We start from the raw sequence: 18,668 nt of genomic DNA, 5'->3' as shown, positions 1-18,668 counted from the left end.
ACCCGGAGGAAACCCACGCAGACACGAGGAAAATGTGCAAACTCCACACAGACAGTGACCCGAGCCGGGAATCGAACCCGGGACCCTGGAGCTGTGAAGCAGCAGTGCTAACCACTGTGCTACCGTGCCGTCATATCCTCTATAATCAGTCCAAATCTTTGATATAAACCAAAAAAGCAAGTCACCCAGTATTGAACCCTGAGCATCACTCACAGAAATATCCATAGATTATTACCATTTGTTTCCTGCCTCTGAAACAATTTTGAATCCAACTTCCCACATTGCCATGAATTTTGGTCTTTTATTTCTGTGACCACTCTACCAATGAGATTTTATCAAAAACTGTGCTAAATCTTTTTGACTACATCAGGCTTGTCCAACCTTTTCACTTGGAACATCATTTCCATTTCTTTGCCATTCAGGGACAAGTGAGTGAATTTCAGAAAGATAAGATTTGGCAGAACATTAAAGGTGATTTTCAAAATAAAGTTTAGGGTATGAAGAATTTGCTGAGCAAAGTCAAAGCAATAAATTAATTTTAAAAAGGATAATTTATAAAGACCATCATTAGAGTGTGAGAGCGTCAGAATCTGTTTATCTGGCTCACTCAATTTCCTGATATCCACTCAGTCACCCACCAAGTGAGCTTGTGTGAATGTGTAGGAATCCTGAGACTACGACTGAGCTAGACACTCACACTCACTCTCTCACACACACACACTAGTTCACCCACTGTCCCATGCTCGCACTCACTCATTCTTGCTGCCTGAGTCGCCCGACCTCTATTTCGATGGGTCGCCCCCTCTCTCGCCCTCGCGCCCCCTTGGCGCGCACGCGCCCCCCTGGCCCGCTCTCGCACTCGAGCACCCCTTGGCCCGCTCTCGCCCTCGAGCCCCCTTTGCCGCGCTCGCTTTGCCCCCCCCCCCCGCGCTCGCCTCGGCGCTGCCAGCCACCCCCCCCCCCCCACTCGCCTCCGCCCTGCCCCCCCCCCCGCTCGCCTCCGCCCTGCCCCCCCCGCTCGCCTCGGCCCCCGCCCCGCGCTCTAGCCTCGGCCCCCCCCCCGCGCTGTCGCCTCGGCCCCCCCCCCGCGCTCTCGCCTCGGCCCCCCCCCCCCCCCCCCCGCGCTCTCGCCTCGGCCCCCCCTCCCCCCACGCTCTCGCCTTGGCCCCCCCCCCCCCCCCCCCCCCCCCCGCGCTCGCCTTGCCCCCCCGCTCACCTCGGCTCCCCCTCCTCGGCGCTGCCCCCCCCCGCGCTCGCCTCGGCCCCCCCGCGCTCGCCTCGCCCCCCCCCCCCTCCGCGCTCGCCTCGCCCCCCCCCCTCCGCGGTCGCCCCCCCCCCCCCCCCTCCGCGCTCGCCTCAGCGCCGCCCCCCCCCCTCGGAGACAACACTAATAGGAGAATAGTAAGTTAACAGGTGGAGTCAGAGTAAGGGTGAAAGTAATGAAGATGAAATCATTGTGTATGTCGGATAGTGATCATGTGAAGGGCGGAGAGGGGCAATCATGCCGAGATTGTGTTCTGCAGTTTGTGTTCAGTCCAACAAGAAAGGATACACGGTTGGACTTGGTTCTTGGAAATGAGGCGGGGCCAGTGTCAGTGGGAGAACATTTAGGAGACAGTAATCATTGTATCATAAGTTTTAGCAAGGGCAAGAGAATCCGGTGTAAAAATAACTAACTGGGGGAGAGCCAGCTTCAGTGTGGCAAGAACGGAGCTGGGCCTGATAAAACTAAATGAAAGGTTCGTGGGAAATCTTTTAGCAGAACAATGGTCTAGCTTCATAAAATAAATGGGCAAGCTTCTAGAAACAATTATTTAGGATAGAATTAATAGTTAATGGAAAAATGAGAGTTGATCGTGAAGAGCCAGCATGGATTACTGAAGGGGAAATTGTGTTGAACTAACTTGCTGGAGTTTTTTTCACAAGTTAACATAAAGGGTTGATGATGCTGATATGTTGTACATGGACTTTTCAGAAGGCATTTGATACAGTGCCACACCAAAGACTTGTGAAAAATGTTATACCTTTTGGTAGCAATGTGAGTGAAGTGCAGGGGACCTCAGTATATATGTGCATAGATCACTGAAGGTAGCAGAACAGATGGAGAGAGTTGTTAATAAAGCATGTAGTATTCTGGGCTTTATTATTAGGGCACAGATTGCAGAGCAAGGAGTTTATGCTGAATGTACACAAGACACAAAAACAGAAAATGCTGGAAAATCTCAGCAGGTCTGACAGCATCTGTGGGGAGAGAATAGGGTCAACATTTTGAATCTAGATGACCTTTCGTCAGAGCAGCAGTGAGGGTGCACAGGGTACAAGAGACAAACTAAAATCCTGTCAGAGAGAAGAGCAGTCCTTCTTCGGGGAAGACACTCCTGGAAGAGAAGTGGCAGAGAGTTAAACACTGAGACAAAAGCAAAATACTGCAGATGCTGGAATCTGAAACAAAAACAGAAAATGCTGGAAAATCCCAGCAGGTCTGACAACATCCATGGGGAGAGAATAGAGTCAACGTTTCGAGTCTAGATGACTCTTTGTCACAGCCAGTTAGACCTCAGCTGGAATATTGTGTACAGTTCTGGGTGCTACAATTTAGGAAAGGATATGAGCATATTTGAGAAGTGGTTTACAAGAATGGTTACAGGGATGAGAAACTTCAGTTATGACGATAAATTGGAGAGGTTGGGCCTCTCTCCTGAGAGAGAAGGCAGCTAAGAGCAGACTTGATAGAGATGTTCAAAATCTTGAGTAGGCTGGACAGAGTAGAAAGGAAGAAACTGTTCCTGCTCATAAAAGCACTGAGAAAGAGAGGGCACAGATTTCAAGTGAGTTGCAAAAGAAGCAAATGTGACGCGAGAAAAAAATGTTTTCTGGAATGCACTGCCTGGAAGTGTGGTGGAGGCAGGTTCAATCAAGGCATCACGAGGACATTGGATGATTATTTGAATGCAGGGGATTGGCACTTAGTCATAATGCTCAATTGGAGAGGTAGTGCAGTCACAATGGGCCAAAATGATTCTGTGATTATTCAGTTGAAAACTGCCACAGTGAGGTGGAAGCTGGAATGTGAATGCACATGATTCAGAGTTGAGTGCCCAGATAGGGTGGGATGAAACTATGCAGGTTTTTAAAAATCAGGATAACGGTTATAAAGTTGGTTATTGGGGGTTGAGCAATGTAGCTCTGCAATAACCAGGATTGCGGGCAAGTAGGATCAAGTGCACAGCAAGACACATGTCTTTTGGGTGGTAGGGGGAGAACGACAGAGGCCAACAAAGAGTGTGTTGGAGTAGTTGCATTTAGAGATGATGAAAGCAAACTGAAGTGAAATGGAATGAGCATATCTCTTCAGGAGAGCCTTCTTTTGTCTGCTTGGTCCCGCGTTTCTATACTCCGTGTCTGTGCAAAGTTTAACGATTTTTCAGCAATGTTATAGTTAAAGTATGAATAAAGTCTAAACATTTTACGTGGTTTCATTGTTGCTAACTTTACATACTTAATCACAATGTAGTCAGATTTGTCCCCATAATTTGAAACAGTGTGATCATTATTGTGTCACCCTTACTTTCCATCTGTTTCCTTGAACATTTGTAACACTTTAGTACATTTCCAATTTGATTAGAGTGAATTGAATTTAAAGCACACCAGACTAGTGACCATCTGCATTTCAATGTAGGAAATACATATATATGTGTGATATATCACTTTAAATATCTGGTGACAGCCCTGTTTTAGAATTTTTGCTTTTGATCAACTAAATGACAGACACACATGGAAAGTTAGAGAAATCCATATGGGTAGAGTTTCTGCTTGCCTGATGTAGCATGCAGAGATTCCCTACGGAGACGCACCCCACTTGGGCAAGTCCAGATACTTTGGGTACATATTCTTAAGAGCTAAGGCTCAAGTGTTATATGAGTGCTATTGAAGTTCAACCAACTCTAGCACTGGCAAGCCAACTGCTGCTTGTCAATCCAAGATCACCTACATGGTAAAGCCATTTGTTTGCAGAATGTTCTAGAACTAAGTAGAGAAAATGCAAGTGACAGGTTTGCCCTTCCAAATACCATTAATGGGTCAGATAGCTGACCAATAGTGCAGGCCAGCTTGTCTCAAGCATTAGATTACCAGTTTGCCACAGAGGGTTGATTTGATTCAGTTTTCTATCATCAGCATATTGTCTTCGAGTCACCTTGACTCTATCTTGCCTAACCATTAACTATTGAAAGCTGACAAGTTCACAGTTCAGTCACCACTGTGTGGTCTGTTAGGGTGATACCAGGAATTCTGATAAATAACATGGTGATCAGCACAATTCATCACAAGTGAGTGTGCTTCCGTTGAAAAAAGAAAATTCAGCTTTGACAAAATTAATTTAATTAATAGCACTTTAATAGGGCCAAACCTATCTGGGCTTTGGGAGGGTAGAAATTAATCAGTTTTAGAATATTGCTGTAATGAGGGAATGCGCCATTGTCTTTCATACCAGCTTTTTGGTGAGAATTTCTTTGACTTGTAATTCATTTTAAATGGACTTGGCTATTTAAAGAAAATGCAGATGAAGTTAACGTGGCACTTAGAGCAATGTTCAGCATTTTAAATACATCATCTTGAGACAGTTAGAACAGATTCCCTGCTCACTGTATCTGTCCAATTTTATAATCCTGAGGAGCCTCATTTTTAGAAATAACGAGTGTTCAGTAGCAGAAGTCATGTCATTATAGCTGGGGTATCAAGAGCACAGACTGCTGTCTTACAGAAAAAGCTAACGCAAACTTGTGCTTGGCAGCCAGTCAGCATTAAGAAATGTTCAATGGGGGGAGGAAGTTGTTGACGTTTCACAGAGGTAGGTTCATAGCCTTACAGTGTGGTACTAATTACAGCCATCTGCCTGGCGCCTAATCAAGTAAGTAAGCTTTCAAATTATCTAGCCTTTTGTACTAGTGTCTAACCAGGGCCTCAAAATCAGATGTTTGCAGTAGCAATTCTGGAAAAAAACTCTCAATCTTCCTTACTCTGAGGAATTCTGATCTGTAATCTACATGGGGAATTTGGCAGCACTCTTTTAATGCAAAATGACTTGTTCAACAGCTGTGATTCAAAGTCCCCCATTTTAATACAGTTATAAAATAATTTTAACTATAAAATATATATTTTTAGTAACATAATCATGCTTCCCAAACCTTTTCAATGCCATCTCATTTAACATTTGAAAATTAATGTGGCCCAGGTGCCAACAAAAATAAAACAACAATAAAGCATCATAGTAACATAATTGTAAAATGTTTGCTTAACATTGGTCAACATAAATAAATGATTCAAATATGAAAATCTGTGTAAAAATATTATTTTATGTACTCACCAGCCTATCATTTAATCTGAGCCACTCAAGCTCATGGACCTTAGCCAGGAAGAGTGGTTGCTATTAACATTCATATTTTCATTCATCATTACTGATCTACAGAAACATTACACCAAGCTGCCCTAAAGGCCATCTTGACTTCATTGATTTTATTGTGAGATGAGTCTAATAAGTTTAATTTTGTGCTGAAAGTTTCAAATGACACAAAATGATATTTTTATCCCAGATGCTGCAGTTTCACAGTGGATTTGGCAACACAGAATGTATCTTTAAAATTGATTTAGTTGACAAGGCCAAATAACTTTCATGAATGTGGAGTTATGCTCCTTTCAACCCATGGAAAGTGTAATGTTTCTAAACAGGCATATAACATAACATGCAACAATTAAAAACTGGTGAGGTTTCTCTCTTCATCCACTCCCCAACATGCACACGCTGTATCACTCCCTCTCCCCCACACACACACTAATCAGCCCTTGTCTTTTTCATCTGCCGGGTAATGTAGCTATCTGTCTGTTTTACACTGTCGCAAGTTTGGCCTTCATTGTGATTTTCTTTTCAGCCTGGTTGGAACCCATTCCTTCCCCCTCTTAAGGGTCCCAATCTTAGATCATATGTCATGATAGCTCAGCACACTTCACCCAAACTACTTTTTATGACTCCTATGTTACTAACTGGCAACATCTATGGAGAAGTGAAGCAGAGTTAATGTTTCAGATTGATGACCTTTCGTCAGAACTGTGAAAAGTTAGAAATGTAATAGATTAAAAATTGGTCAATTAGGGGAGAGTGCAAAAAGAATCAAAGGAGTCTGTATGATAAGAGACATGCGATGACGACAAAAGGGTTGGTGGGAAAGAATCAAATGGAATAGCATGGAACAGGTAAAGAAACATGGTCATCGACCTGAAGCATTAACTCTCCTCTTTCCAGGGTGTTTCCTGATTTGCTGAATATTTCCAGCATTTTCTGTTTTTTATTTCTGATTTGCACTATCTGAACTGTTTTGCTTTTGTGATAACCAGCATCCTCCTCTCAGCGCATTCCAAAAAGCTTCCATGACTTTATCAGGCTTAACCTCTCTTTGCCCTTTGTACACGTGACTCCAATGTTCCTTCCTACATGTATCTCTACCAGAGTTCTTTTATGGCTTTTAAAGTTAGCATTTCTCTATTTCTGGAGTATCTCCTAATCCTACTACCCTCGAAGAATCCAGTTCAAGCCATTTGTGTATCCACCACCATCTTTGCACCAGCTCTTGAGCCATCTAGACCCTGTGCACTGAAACTCCTTCCATAAAAATCTGCCTCTTAAGCTCTCTTCTCCTTTAAGTCGCTCCTTAAAACCAATATCTTTAACCAAGCTTTTAGTTATCAATCACAATGTTTCCTTGGGCTCAGTATTGAATTTTGCCTAATTATGCTTCTGTAAAGTACATGAGGCGGGAGAGGGAGGAAGGGGGAAGGTGAATTTATTGAAGTGCAATACAAATGCAACTTATTGTTGTTGGCTCACGGTCAAAACAATACTTTTGAAGTGTTATCACTATGTGTTATAATGTAGAAAAATGCAACAGCAATGAGATGACAGACCAGTCAGTGTGTTTCTCGTGGTGGCTAGGCCATTGGGAGAGCTCCCCTGTTCTTCATTGAATACATGGAATTCATGGAATTTTTTAATGTCCAGGCGGAAGGGCTAATGGTAATAAATGATCTTAAGCCAGATGGTGAAGTATCAAAGCAGATGCAAATCCTTTTCTTGATTGTGTCTTTATTTTCAGAATGAACCATTATGTATGTCTGCCTCCTGCTGATTAAGATGTGGAGATGTCGGCGTTGGACTGGGGTAAGCACAGTAAGAAGTCTCACAACACCAGGTTAAAGTCCAACAGGTTTATTTGGTAGCAGAAGCTTTCGGAGTGTCGCTCCTTCTTCAGGTGAGTGAGGAGTTGTGTTCACAAACAGGGCATATACAGACACACACTCAATTTACAAGATAATGGTTGGAATGCGAGTCTTTACGGGTAATGAAGTCTTAAAGGTACAGACAATGTGAGTGGAGAGAGGGTTAAGCACAGGTTAAAGAGGTGTGTATTGTCTCCAGACAGGACAGTGAGTGAGATTTTGCAAGCCCAGGCAAGTCGTGGGGGTTACAGATAGTGTGACATGAACCCAAGATCCCGGTTGAGGCCGTCCTCACGTGTGCGGAACTTAGCTATCAGTTTCTGCTCAGCGACTGCGTTGTCGTGTGTCGTGAAGGCCGCCTTGGAGAACGCTTACCCAAAGATCAGAGGCCGAATGCCCGTGACTGCTGAAGTGTTCCCCAACAGGAAGAGAACACTCCTGCCTGGTGATTGTCGAGTGTTCATTCATCCGTGTCGTAGCACCTGCATGGTCTCCCCAGTGTACCATGGCTCGGGACATTGCTGCAGGAAAGGATGTCCCGAGGCATGGTATATTGAGGAGACCATGCAGATGCTATGACAACGGATGAATGAACACCGCTCGACAATCACCAGGCAGGAGTGTTCTCTTCCTTTCGGGGAACACTTCAGCAGTCACGGGCATTCAGTTCCGCACACATGAGGACGGCCTCAACCGAGATCTTGGGTTCATGTCACACTATCTGTAACCCCCACGACTTGCCTGGGCTTGCAAAATCTCACTAACTGTCCTGGCTGGAGACAATACACATCTCTTTAACCTGTGCTTAACCCTCTCTCCACTCACATTGTCTGTACCTTTAAGACTTGATTACCTGTAAAGACTCACATTCCAATCATTATTTTGTAAATTGAGTTTGTGTCTTTATATGCCCTGTTTGTGAATTGAAATCCCACTCACCTGACGAAGGAGCAGTGCTCCGAAAGCCAGTGGCTTGTGCTACCAAATAAAGCTGTTGGACTTTAACCTGGTGTTGTGAGACTTCTTACTGTTCCTACTGACTAACCCAGTATCCTAGTGGTCTCTCTCTAAAAGTTCTTTAAGTACTTAATTAAGTAATGTCCATCATCTTTGTACCCTAACAAGACTATTAACATGTCATTAACAAATGGGACATAATGTTTTAATATCTTCACTGAGATATATTGAGGCTGATTTGCATCAGCAGTACAAAATTGACTCATAGAAAATGGACAGTTGGCTTTTCACCGTGGTATTTTCTATTTTCTCCAACTTGGGAAACATTGCCTATGTTTTTCACTTCCAAATGACCTTGATACTCGTAATTGGGCCTCCAAAAAGATTTTGGTTTATCGTTCTGTGAATTTCCGACCAAAGGAAAATCTGATGTGAAGAATTGGCCACTGATTCACTGCAAGCCCATTTTGTATTGCTGCCGTAGAGCAGTTTCACTCCCAACATGTCTGATTCCTTGAAAACTGCCCTGAATTGTTGACCCGGATTACGTATTTAAATTCTGGAGTAGGGATTGAATGCTCAGTAATGTGTCTTGGTGAAAGAGTAATCCAAGACAGATATAGAACATAGAACATTACAGCGCAGTACAGGCCCTTCGGCCCTCGATATTGCGCCGACCAGTGAAACCAATCTAAAGCTCATCTAACGTACACTATTCCAATATCGTCCATATGTTTATCCAATAACCATTTGAATGCCCTTAATGTTGACGAGACTACTACTGCTGCAGGCAGGGCATTCCACGCCCTTACTACTCTCTGAGTAAAGAACCTAAGCTATATCCCCTCGTGTTAGCCATCACCATCTGAGGAAAAAGGCTCTTGCCATCTAAGCCTCTGATCATCTTGTATGCCTCTATTAAGTCACCTCTTAACTTTCTTCTCTCTAACGAAAACAATCTCAAGTCCCTCAGCCTTTCCTCATCCGATCCTCCCACCATACTAGGCAACATCCTGGTAAATCTCCTCTGCACCCTTTCCAACACTTCCACATCTTTCCTATAATGCGGCGACCAGAACTGTACGCAATACTCCAAATGCAGCCGCACCAGAGTTTTGTACAGTTGCAGCATGACCACCTGGCTCCGAAATTCAATCCTTCTACCAATAAAAGCTAACACACCGTATACCTTCTTAACAACCCTATCAACCTGGGTGCCAACTTTCAGGGATCTATGCACATGGACACCAAGATCCCTCTGTTCATCCACACTACCAAGTATCTTACCATTAGCCCAGTACTCTATTCCTGTTACTCCTTCCAAAGTGAATCACCTCACACTTTTCTGCATTGAACTCCATTTGCCACCTCTCAGCCCAGCTCTGCAGCTTATCTATGTCCCTTTGTAACCTGCCACTTCCCTCCGCACTGTCTACAACTCCACCGACTTTAGTGTCATCTGCAAATTTACTAATCCATCCTTCTACACCCTCATCCAGGTCATTAATAAAAATGACAAACAGCAGTGGCCCCAAAACAGATCCTTGCGGTACACCACTAGTAACTGAACTCCAGGATGAATATTTCCCATCAACCACCACCCTCTGTTTTCTTACAGCTAGCAAATTCCTGATCCAAACCACTAAATCATCCTCAATCCCATGTGTCCGTATTTTCTGCAATAGCTTACCATGGGGAACCTTATCAAATGCTTTGCTGAAATCCATATACACCACATCAACCGCTTTACCCTCATCCACCTCTTTGGTCACCTTCTCAAAGAACTCAATAAGGTTTGTGAGGCACGAACTACCCTTCACAAAACCGTGCTAACTATCCCTAATCAAATTATTCCTTTCTAGGTGATTATAAATCCTATCTCTTATAATCCTTTCCAAAATTTTGCCCATAACAGAAGTAAGGCTCACCGGTCTATAATTACCAGGGTTGTCCCTACTCCCCTTCTTGAACAAGGGGACAACATTTGCTGTTCTCCAGTCTTCTGGTGCTGTTCCTGTAGACAATGACAACACAAAGATCAAAGCCAAAGGCTCTGCAATCTCCTCTCTAGCCTCCCAGAGAATCCTAGGATAAATCCTATCCAGCCCAGGGGACTTATCTATTTTCACACTTTCCAGAATTGCTAACACCTCCTCCTTATGAACCTCAATCCCGTCCAGTCCAACAGCCTGCATCTCAGTACTCCCCTCGAGAACACTGTCCCTCTCCTGTGTGAATACGGACGAAAAAGGTTCATTTAGTGCCTCTCCCATCTCTTTAGACTCCACGCACAACTTCCCACTACTGTCCTTGACTGGCCCTAATCTTACCCTAGTCATTCTTTTACTCCTGACATACCTATAGAAAGCTTTAGGGTTTTCCTTGATCCTACCTGCCAAAGACTTCTCATGTCCCCTCCTGGCTCTTCTTAACTCTTTCTTTAGGTCCTTCCTGGCTAACTTGTAAATCTCAAGCGCCCTAACTGAGCCTTCACATCTCATCTTAACATAAGTCTCCTTCCTCTTCAGAAGAGATTCAACCTCTTTAGTAAACCACGGTTCCCTCACACGACTGCTTCCTCCCTGCCTGACAGGTACATATTTATCGAGGACGTGTAGTAGCTGTTCCTTGAACAAGTTCCACATTACAATTGTGCCCATCCCCTGCAGTTTCCTTCCCCAACCTATGCCACCTAAATCTCGCCTAATCGCATCATAATTTCCTTTCCCCCAGCTATAACTCTTGCCCTTCGGTATATACCTATCCCTTTCCATTGCTAAGGTAAACGTAATCGAATTGTGGTCACTGTCACCAAAGTGCTCACCTACCTCCAAATCTAACACCTGGCTTGGTTCATTACCCAGTATCAAATCCAATATGGCCTCGCCGCTTGTTGGTCTATCTACATACTGTGTCAGGAAGCCTTCCTGCACACATTGGACAAAAACTGACCCCTCTAAAGTACTCGAACTATAGCTTTTCTAGTCAATATTTGTAAAGTTAAAGTCCCCCATAACAACTACCCTGTTACTTTCGCTCCTATCCAGAATCATCTTTGCAATCCTTTCCTCTACATCTCTGGAACTTTTCGGAGGTCTATAAAAAACTCCCAACAGGGTGACCTCTCCTTTCCTGTTTCTAACCTCAGCCCAAACTACCTCAGTAGACGAGTCCTCATCAAATGTCCTTTCTGCCACCGTAATACTGTCCTTGACTAACAATGCCACACCTCCCCCTCTTTTACCACCTTCCCCTCTTTTACCACCTTCCCTGCACTTACTGAAACATCTAAACCCTGGAACCTCCAACAACCATTCCTGTCCCTGCTCTAGCCATGTCTCCGCGATGGCCACAACATCGAAATCCCAGGTACCAACCCATGTTGCAAGCTCACCTACCTTATTCCGGATGCTCCTGGTGTTGAAGTATACAGACTTCAAACCACCTTCCTGCCTGCCAGTACACTCCTGCAACCCTGAAACCTCATCCATGACCTCACTACTCTCAACCTCTCTCTCCCCCCTCCCCAAGACATTAGTACCCCTCTGGTTCAGGTGCAGACCATCCTGTTTGTAGAGGTCCCACCTACCCCAGAAAGAGCCCCAATTGTCCAGGTATCTGAAACCCTCCCTCCTGCACCATTCCTGTAATCACGTGTTCAACAGCTCTCTTTCCCTATTCCTCTCCTCACTATCACGTGGCATGGGTAACAAACCAGAGATAACAACTTTGTTTGTTGTAGCCCTAAGCTTCCACCCTAACTTCCTGAATTTATGCCTTACATCCCCATCCCTTTTCCTACCTATGTCTTGAGTGCCTATGTGAACCACAACTTGTGGCTGGTCCCTCTCCCCCTTAAGGATTTCAAAAACACGACCCGAGACATCATGGGCTCTGGCTCCTGGGAGGCAACACACCAACCGCGAGTCTCTCTCGTTCCCGCAGAATCTCCTATCCGTCCCTTTAACTATGGAGTCCCCAACGACTAATCCTCTACTCCTCTCCCCCCTTCCCTTCTGAGCAACGAGGACAGACTCTGAGCAAGTGACCTGTACACCATGGCTTACCCCTGCAAAGTCTCTCTCCCCAATTTCTACTACATTACTTTTTTCTCCCCCCACTTGAACGGCTCCCTGTACCCTGGTGCTGTGGTCAGTTTGCTCGTCCTCCCGTTCCCTACCCTTCTGAGCTGCCGGGCCGGACTCTGCGCCGGAGGCACGGCCACTGTTGCTTCCCCAAGGTAGGCTGCTCCCCCCAACAGCACTTAAACAGGAGTACTTATTTTTAAGGGGCACAGCCACCGGGGTACTGTCTAGTACCTGACCTTTCCCCTTCCTAACTGTGACCCACGTGCCTTCCTGCCGTGGCCCCGGTGTGACCACCTGCCTGCAACTCAGCTCCTCATTTTCCCTGACCAGACGAAGGTCATCGAGCCGCATCTCCAGTACCGCAACGCGGTCCCTTAGGAGCTGCAGTTCGATGCAACCGGCGCAGATATGGACGTCCGGGAGGCGAGCTCACTCCATGAACTCCCACATCCGACACCGAGAGCAACAAACTGGAATTTCACTCATAATTCCCCTTTCTTCAAGTACACTGGTAAAATATGTGTTAAATTAACTTCTTCACTCATGAACAGTATCCAATTGTCAGTGCTTCATTTTTATATATAACTCAAAATGCTGTTTCTAGATGTAACGCAAATTTGGAAGGCCAAAATAATTGTGCTTCTGGGTATATTTTCACATTTCAACCGTGTGCGTCATTCACGTGCCTGTCCAGTGTTGAGCTTTTCCTCTATTCCAGAACTACAATATCCCAATTCAGCACAGATCTACAAATATTTGTTTTGTATGGCTCAGGGAGAAAACAACTTGACCAATATCAAAGTATCACAAAACATTCTATTTATCAGCAAAATCTTTAGTAAGGCTAGCTTTGAAAGTTTGCTCTTTGGTTTAGTGACTGTTGGAGAAGAAAATACAGTGATCTTATTAAAGTTTTCTTGGGTAAGTACTCAGAATTGTGTCTAGTTGATAATTATATTTCCTAAATGAGTATTATAGAATCATAAAGTCCCTAAAGTGCAGAAGGAGGCCATTCGGTCCATCGAGTCCGCACTGATAACAATCCCACAAAGGCCCTATCCCCGTAACCCCATGTATTTACCCTTCAAATCTCCCTAACACTAACGGGCAATTTAGCATGGCCAATCCACCTAACCCACACATCTTTGGACTGTGGGGGGAAACCAGAGCACCCGGAGGAAACCCACGCAGACACGGGAGAAAGTTCAAACTCCACACAGGCAATGACCCAAGCCAGGATTCGAACCCGGGTCCCTGGCACTGAGGCAACACTGCTAACCATTGTGCCAACGTGCCATATAATAACTAATAAAATAGAACCATAGAAACCCTACAGTGCAGAAAGAGGCCATTCGGCCCATCGAGTCTGCACCGACAACCATCCCACCCAGGCCCTATCTCCGTATCCCTACATATTTACCCGCTAATCCCTCTAACCTATGCATCCCGGACACTAAGGGGCAATTTAGCTTGGCCATTCAACCTAACCCACACATCTATGGACAAAATGCTACCTCGAAAATTGATACTAATGTCCACTGATTGAAAATGAATTAGAAATGGCCTTTGTTGAAACTAATGGCTGCAGGGAAACTAAAGGACTGCAGGGAAAAGCCTGGGAACTACTGGCCGGTGAGCCTCACATCTAGTGGGTAAATTGTCAGAAGGTATTCTGAGAGACAGGATCTACAGGCATTTAGAGAGGCAAGGACTGATTAGGGACAATCAGCATGCCTTTGTGAGTGGAAAATCATGTCTCACAAATTTGATTGAGTTTTTTGAAGGGGTAACCAAGAAGATAGATGAGAGCAGTGCAGTTGATGTTGTCTACATGGACTTTAGCAAGGTCTTTGACAAGGTACCTACCGCATGGTAGGTTATTGCATTAGATTAAATCTCATGGGATCCAGGGTGAGGTAGCCAAATTGATACAAAATTGGCTTGGTGACAGAATGTGGAGATGCTGGCGTTGGACTGGGGTAAACACAGTAAGAAGTCTCACAACACCAGGTTAAAGTCCAACAGGTTTATTTGGTAGCAAACGCCACTAGCTTTCGGAGCGCTGCTCCTTCGTCAGGTGAGCTAGTGGCGTCTGCTACCAAATAAACCTGTTGGACTTTAACCTGGTGTTGTGAGACTTGATGACAGAAGACAGAGGGTGGTTGTAGAGAGTTGTTTTTCAAACTGGAGGCCTGTGACTGGAGGTGTGCCTCAGGGATCGATGTTGGGTCCACTGTTATTTGTCATTTATATTAATGATTTGGATGAGAATTTAGGAGGCATGGTTAGTAAGTTTGCAGGGGACACCAAGATTGGTGGCATAGTGGACAGTGAAGAAGATTATCTCGGATTGCAACGGGATCTTGATCAATTGGGCCAGTGGGCTGACGAATGGCAGATGGCGTTTAATTTCGTTAAATGTGAGGTGATGCATTTTGGTCGATTGAACCAGGGTAGGACTTATTCAGTTAATGGTAGGGCATTGGGGAGAGTTATAAAACAAAGAGATCTAGGGGTCCAGTTCATAGCTCCTTGAAAGTGGAATCACAGGTGGACAGAGTGGTGAAGAAGGCATTTGGCATGCTTGATTTCATTGGTCAGAACATTGAATACAAGAGCTGGGACATTTGTTGAAGTTGTACAAAACATTAGTAAGGTCACACTTGGAATACTGTGTGCAATTCTGGTCACCCTATTATAGAAAGGATATTATTAAACTAGAAAGAGTGCAGAAGAGATTTACTAGGATACTACCGGGACTTGATGGTTTGAGTTATCAGCAGAGGCTGGATAGACTGGGACTTTTTTCTCTGGAGCGTAGAAGGCTTTGGGGTGATTTTATAGAAGTCTATAAAATAATGAGGGGCATAGATCAGCTTGATCGTCAATATCTTTTCCCAAAGGTAGGGGAGTCTAAAACTAGAGGGCATAGGTTTAAGGTGACAGGGGAGAGATACAAAAAAGTGTCCAGAGGGGCAATTTTTTACACACAGAGGGTGGTGAATGTCTGGAACAAGCTGCTGGAGGTAGTAGTAGAGGCGGGTACAATTTTGTCTTTTAAAAAGCGTTTAGACAGTTACATGCGTAAGATGGGTATAGAGGGATATGGGCCAAGCATGGGCAATTGGGACTTGCTTGGTTGTTTAAAAAAAAAGGGCGGCATGGACAAGTTGGGCTGAAGGGCCTGTTTCCATGCTGTAAACCTCTATGACGATGCTTCTATGACTCTGCTTGACTACTCAGACCATGCAGACTGCATTTAAATTTGTTTACAACATATTAATCTCTGGAGACTCCTGTCCAAAGATTATCCAATTTAAACAGGTTTGCAAACACCCTTCAGACACTGCAACTTCTAATGTTTCATATAACTTGTATCTTCTCTACTTGCACAAGAGGATGTAAGTTATAAAAGTAGCCAGCCGCATTGAGGACTATCAAGCGTACAATTAGCTGTAATTTTCTTCCCTTTGTTGCACTGAACTTCCCATTCTTCTTTTTGGCTTAATATTGTAAACTTCAAAGCAATTCTGTTAGAATTTTAACAAGCATTTAATTATTATTTTAAAGAGTCAATTTTGAGGTACAAAGTTCATTTCTGTAATCTTATCTAAGAAATTGCTTTGTCTTATTAAACATTACCCTCTCACTGAGGGCAGTATTATTTATAAAATCCTGTTATAATGTGATTGTTTCTATAGCCATATGAAAATAGTGGACAGCAAAAGACTGGTCCATTCAGCCAGTTGCACACACACACTTGTGTGTCATCATGTATACGCCCTCCATCCCACTATATGACCTCATGAGAGGGGTCAGGTCAGTTTGTGGAAAAATATCAAATTCCTCTCCAGCCCCCAGAGGTGATTGAAACTAGTCAAGGAGATCATGATTATCCTTGAAGCTTTGCAGTGTCCATGTTATTTAAGAGATGACTTTCATCCAATGGATCCAACTATTGATTGAAAGAATCTAGTAAATTGCAATCCACCACAAAAGCTGGCCTCTTCTAGAGGTCTACTATCTTTTGAAAATAATGCTTAGATATGACCTTATACAGCTTGAAATTGGGATTCCTAGCGTTCCCAAACCTATTTATTTGGATTGACTCCAATGATTTATTCCCTACATAATTTTGTAAAGCTCGATTAGATTACCCCTGTAAAGAGCAGAGTTGTAGCTATTTCCTCCTGTCTTCATAACTAAGCTGATTCGAACTGGGAACTAGTCTAATGGCCCACTGTGCATATGACCATATGAACTGTAATAGGCCCTTCAGCCCCTTGAGCCTGCTCCACCATTTAATAAAATCATGGCTCTTCTGATAGTAACCACAAATCTGATAGTAATCAACCTCTGATAACCTATCACCCCTTTGCTTAGCAATAATCTATCCATCTCTCTCTCAAAAATATTCAATGACTCTCCTTCCACCGCCTTTTCAGGAAGAGAGTTCCAAAGGCTCATGATTCTCAGTGAGACAAACTTTACCTCATCTCTGTTTTAAATGGGTGATGCCTCATTCGAGATTTCTTTCCAAAGCCTGACTATCACCCATCATATGAAGTAACCAGAGTTGGACCCAAGATTCCAAGTGAAACTTGGCCAAGGTCTTTTGCAGGGATAAAATAGTATACAGAGTCTTATCAATTGTCTTGTGAATGCACCTCAACTCACTGCTCCCACTTTCAGTTCATGACATTACTTAGGAACCTTTAGGGATCCATGCACTTGAACATCCGGTTTTTCAATCACAGTTTTCTTTGATGTTTTCCCCAAAAGGTGTATGAATATTTAAGTTGCCTTGCCACATGCATAACACAGAACTTTTTCAAATCCGTTATCATTTACCAATTGCAAGTCAATCCTCACGATTCACTTGTAGAAGTAGGACTTTTTTTTTTAAACAGACCTGACATTCCAGCAGTCTTAATATAATCTATTTCAAACAATGTCCCCAACAGTTTCATTTAGGTCATTATAAACTGTGAAGAGCAATCCCTGTGGCACACCACTAGTGACTGGTCTCCAAACAGATCCAAATTCATTAATATCAACTTTCTGCCCATATCCTACCAATCTGTCCTCTGTCCAACTCAATATATTGCAGCTAATACCAGAGGCTTTGATCTTGTACCATATTAAACCTTTTTGGAATGTTTGTAATGTCCCACACACAGCCGGCTTTTCTCGCCAGATAATCCAGCACATGATGCAAAACAAATCTGCAGGCATGGCCCACGCCATCACGCTGGTGGTATGGGGCTGGAAAAAGCCAGGAATGCTGGGAATCCCTTCAAAACAAAAAGGCACCCCAATCTCCGATTTTTAAAAAAGAACTACCCCTCCCTCAGCACCCTCCCACCCCCAAATGAAGTTCCCCAGAGGGGCCTCCTTGGCAGGGAACAATGCCAGGGTACTGCTTGGCCAGGTCCCTCTTCCTCCTGGGGGCTATACTTAGCTGCGTACCCATGGCGGGTTCCCTTCATTTTTAAAAGCCTGTTATCGTCAGGAGGGAATTCCTAATGTGGGCGTAAGATACAGTGGGGAAGTCCACATTTAAATATATTGAAATAAAGTTCCCGCGGTTCCTGGGTGGAAACTTCTTACATCTGGTGGGCGAGTGGGGAAAATCAGAAAACGAGGTCTCCCTGGTGAGATTCACATTTTCCAGTTCTCATGGGATTTTGTACCAGGTTGCCATTTTGCGGAGACAAAATCATCCCTTTTTATTTAAGCATTTTGGGGATTGCCAATATATCCCTTCTTATCCAAATGATTTGCTTAAGCAGCTTTCTGTTTGCTGATGTTGAACTAAAGGGTCTATATTTACCCGGGACCAGCGCGTCACCTTTTTAAAAGTTAGGGACTTCTATGTTCACCTTCTATTCCATGGAATCCAAAGTAGAGTGAGCTATTAAAAATAAAGGCAATGGGTTTGCATAACATTCCCCTGAGGATTCTTGGGTGGATATCATTCCGGTCTCGCTGTTCTATCCACTTTCCGGTTCTATATTTCATCTAAAACAATATATTTGTCGATATTAATGTTAGCTTTATTATTATAAATCGTAACTATCGAGCACCGTCTTCCAGAGTGGATGGTTTAACAGAAGATAACCCGTTCTGTTTTTTTAATTCATTTTCAGACATACATAGGTTCCATCTTGGTGTCGGTGAATCCCTACAAACCAATTTCTGGACTTTATGATAAAACCACTATGGAGCAATACAGCAATTATCATTTGGGAGAAATGGCACCTCACATTTTTGCCATTGCAAATGAGTGTTATCGCTGCCTTTGGAAATGCAACGACAATCAATGTGTCCTCATAAGGTAAAATGCCACTTTTT

General features: G+C 43.9%; 1 protein-coding gene across 1 annotated transcript in view; it reads left to right on the top strand.

The window, feature by feature from the left end:
* myo10 (myosin X) overlaps nt 1–18,668 on the top strand; it is a 443,782-nt gene that overhangs the window by 176,731 nt on the left and 248,383 nt on the right. The window contains exon 4 of the mRNA XM_078240784.1: nt 18,464–18,651. Within this exon, the coding sequence (XP_078096910.1) occupies nt 18,464–18,651 (188 nt within the window). The remainder of the gene's footprint in view (nt 1–18,463; nt 18,652–18,668) is intronic.

The sequence above is a fragment of the Mustelus asterias genome, chromosome 2 (genome assembly GCF_964213995.1).
Source record: "Mustelus asterias chromosome 2, sMusAst1.hap1.1, whole genome shotgun sequence".
Lineage (NCBI taxonomy): Eukaryota > Metazoa > Chordata > Chondrichthyes > Carcharhiniformes > Triakidae > Mustelus > Mustelus asterias.
This window is presented reverse-complemented; position numbering and strand designations above follow the sequence as displayed.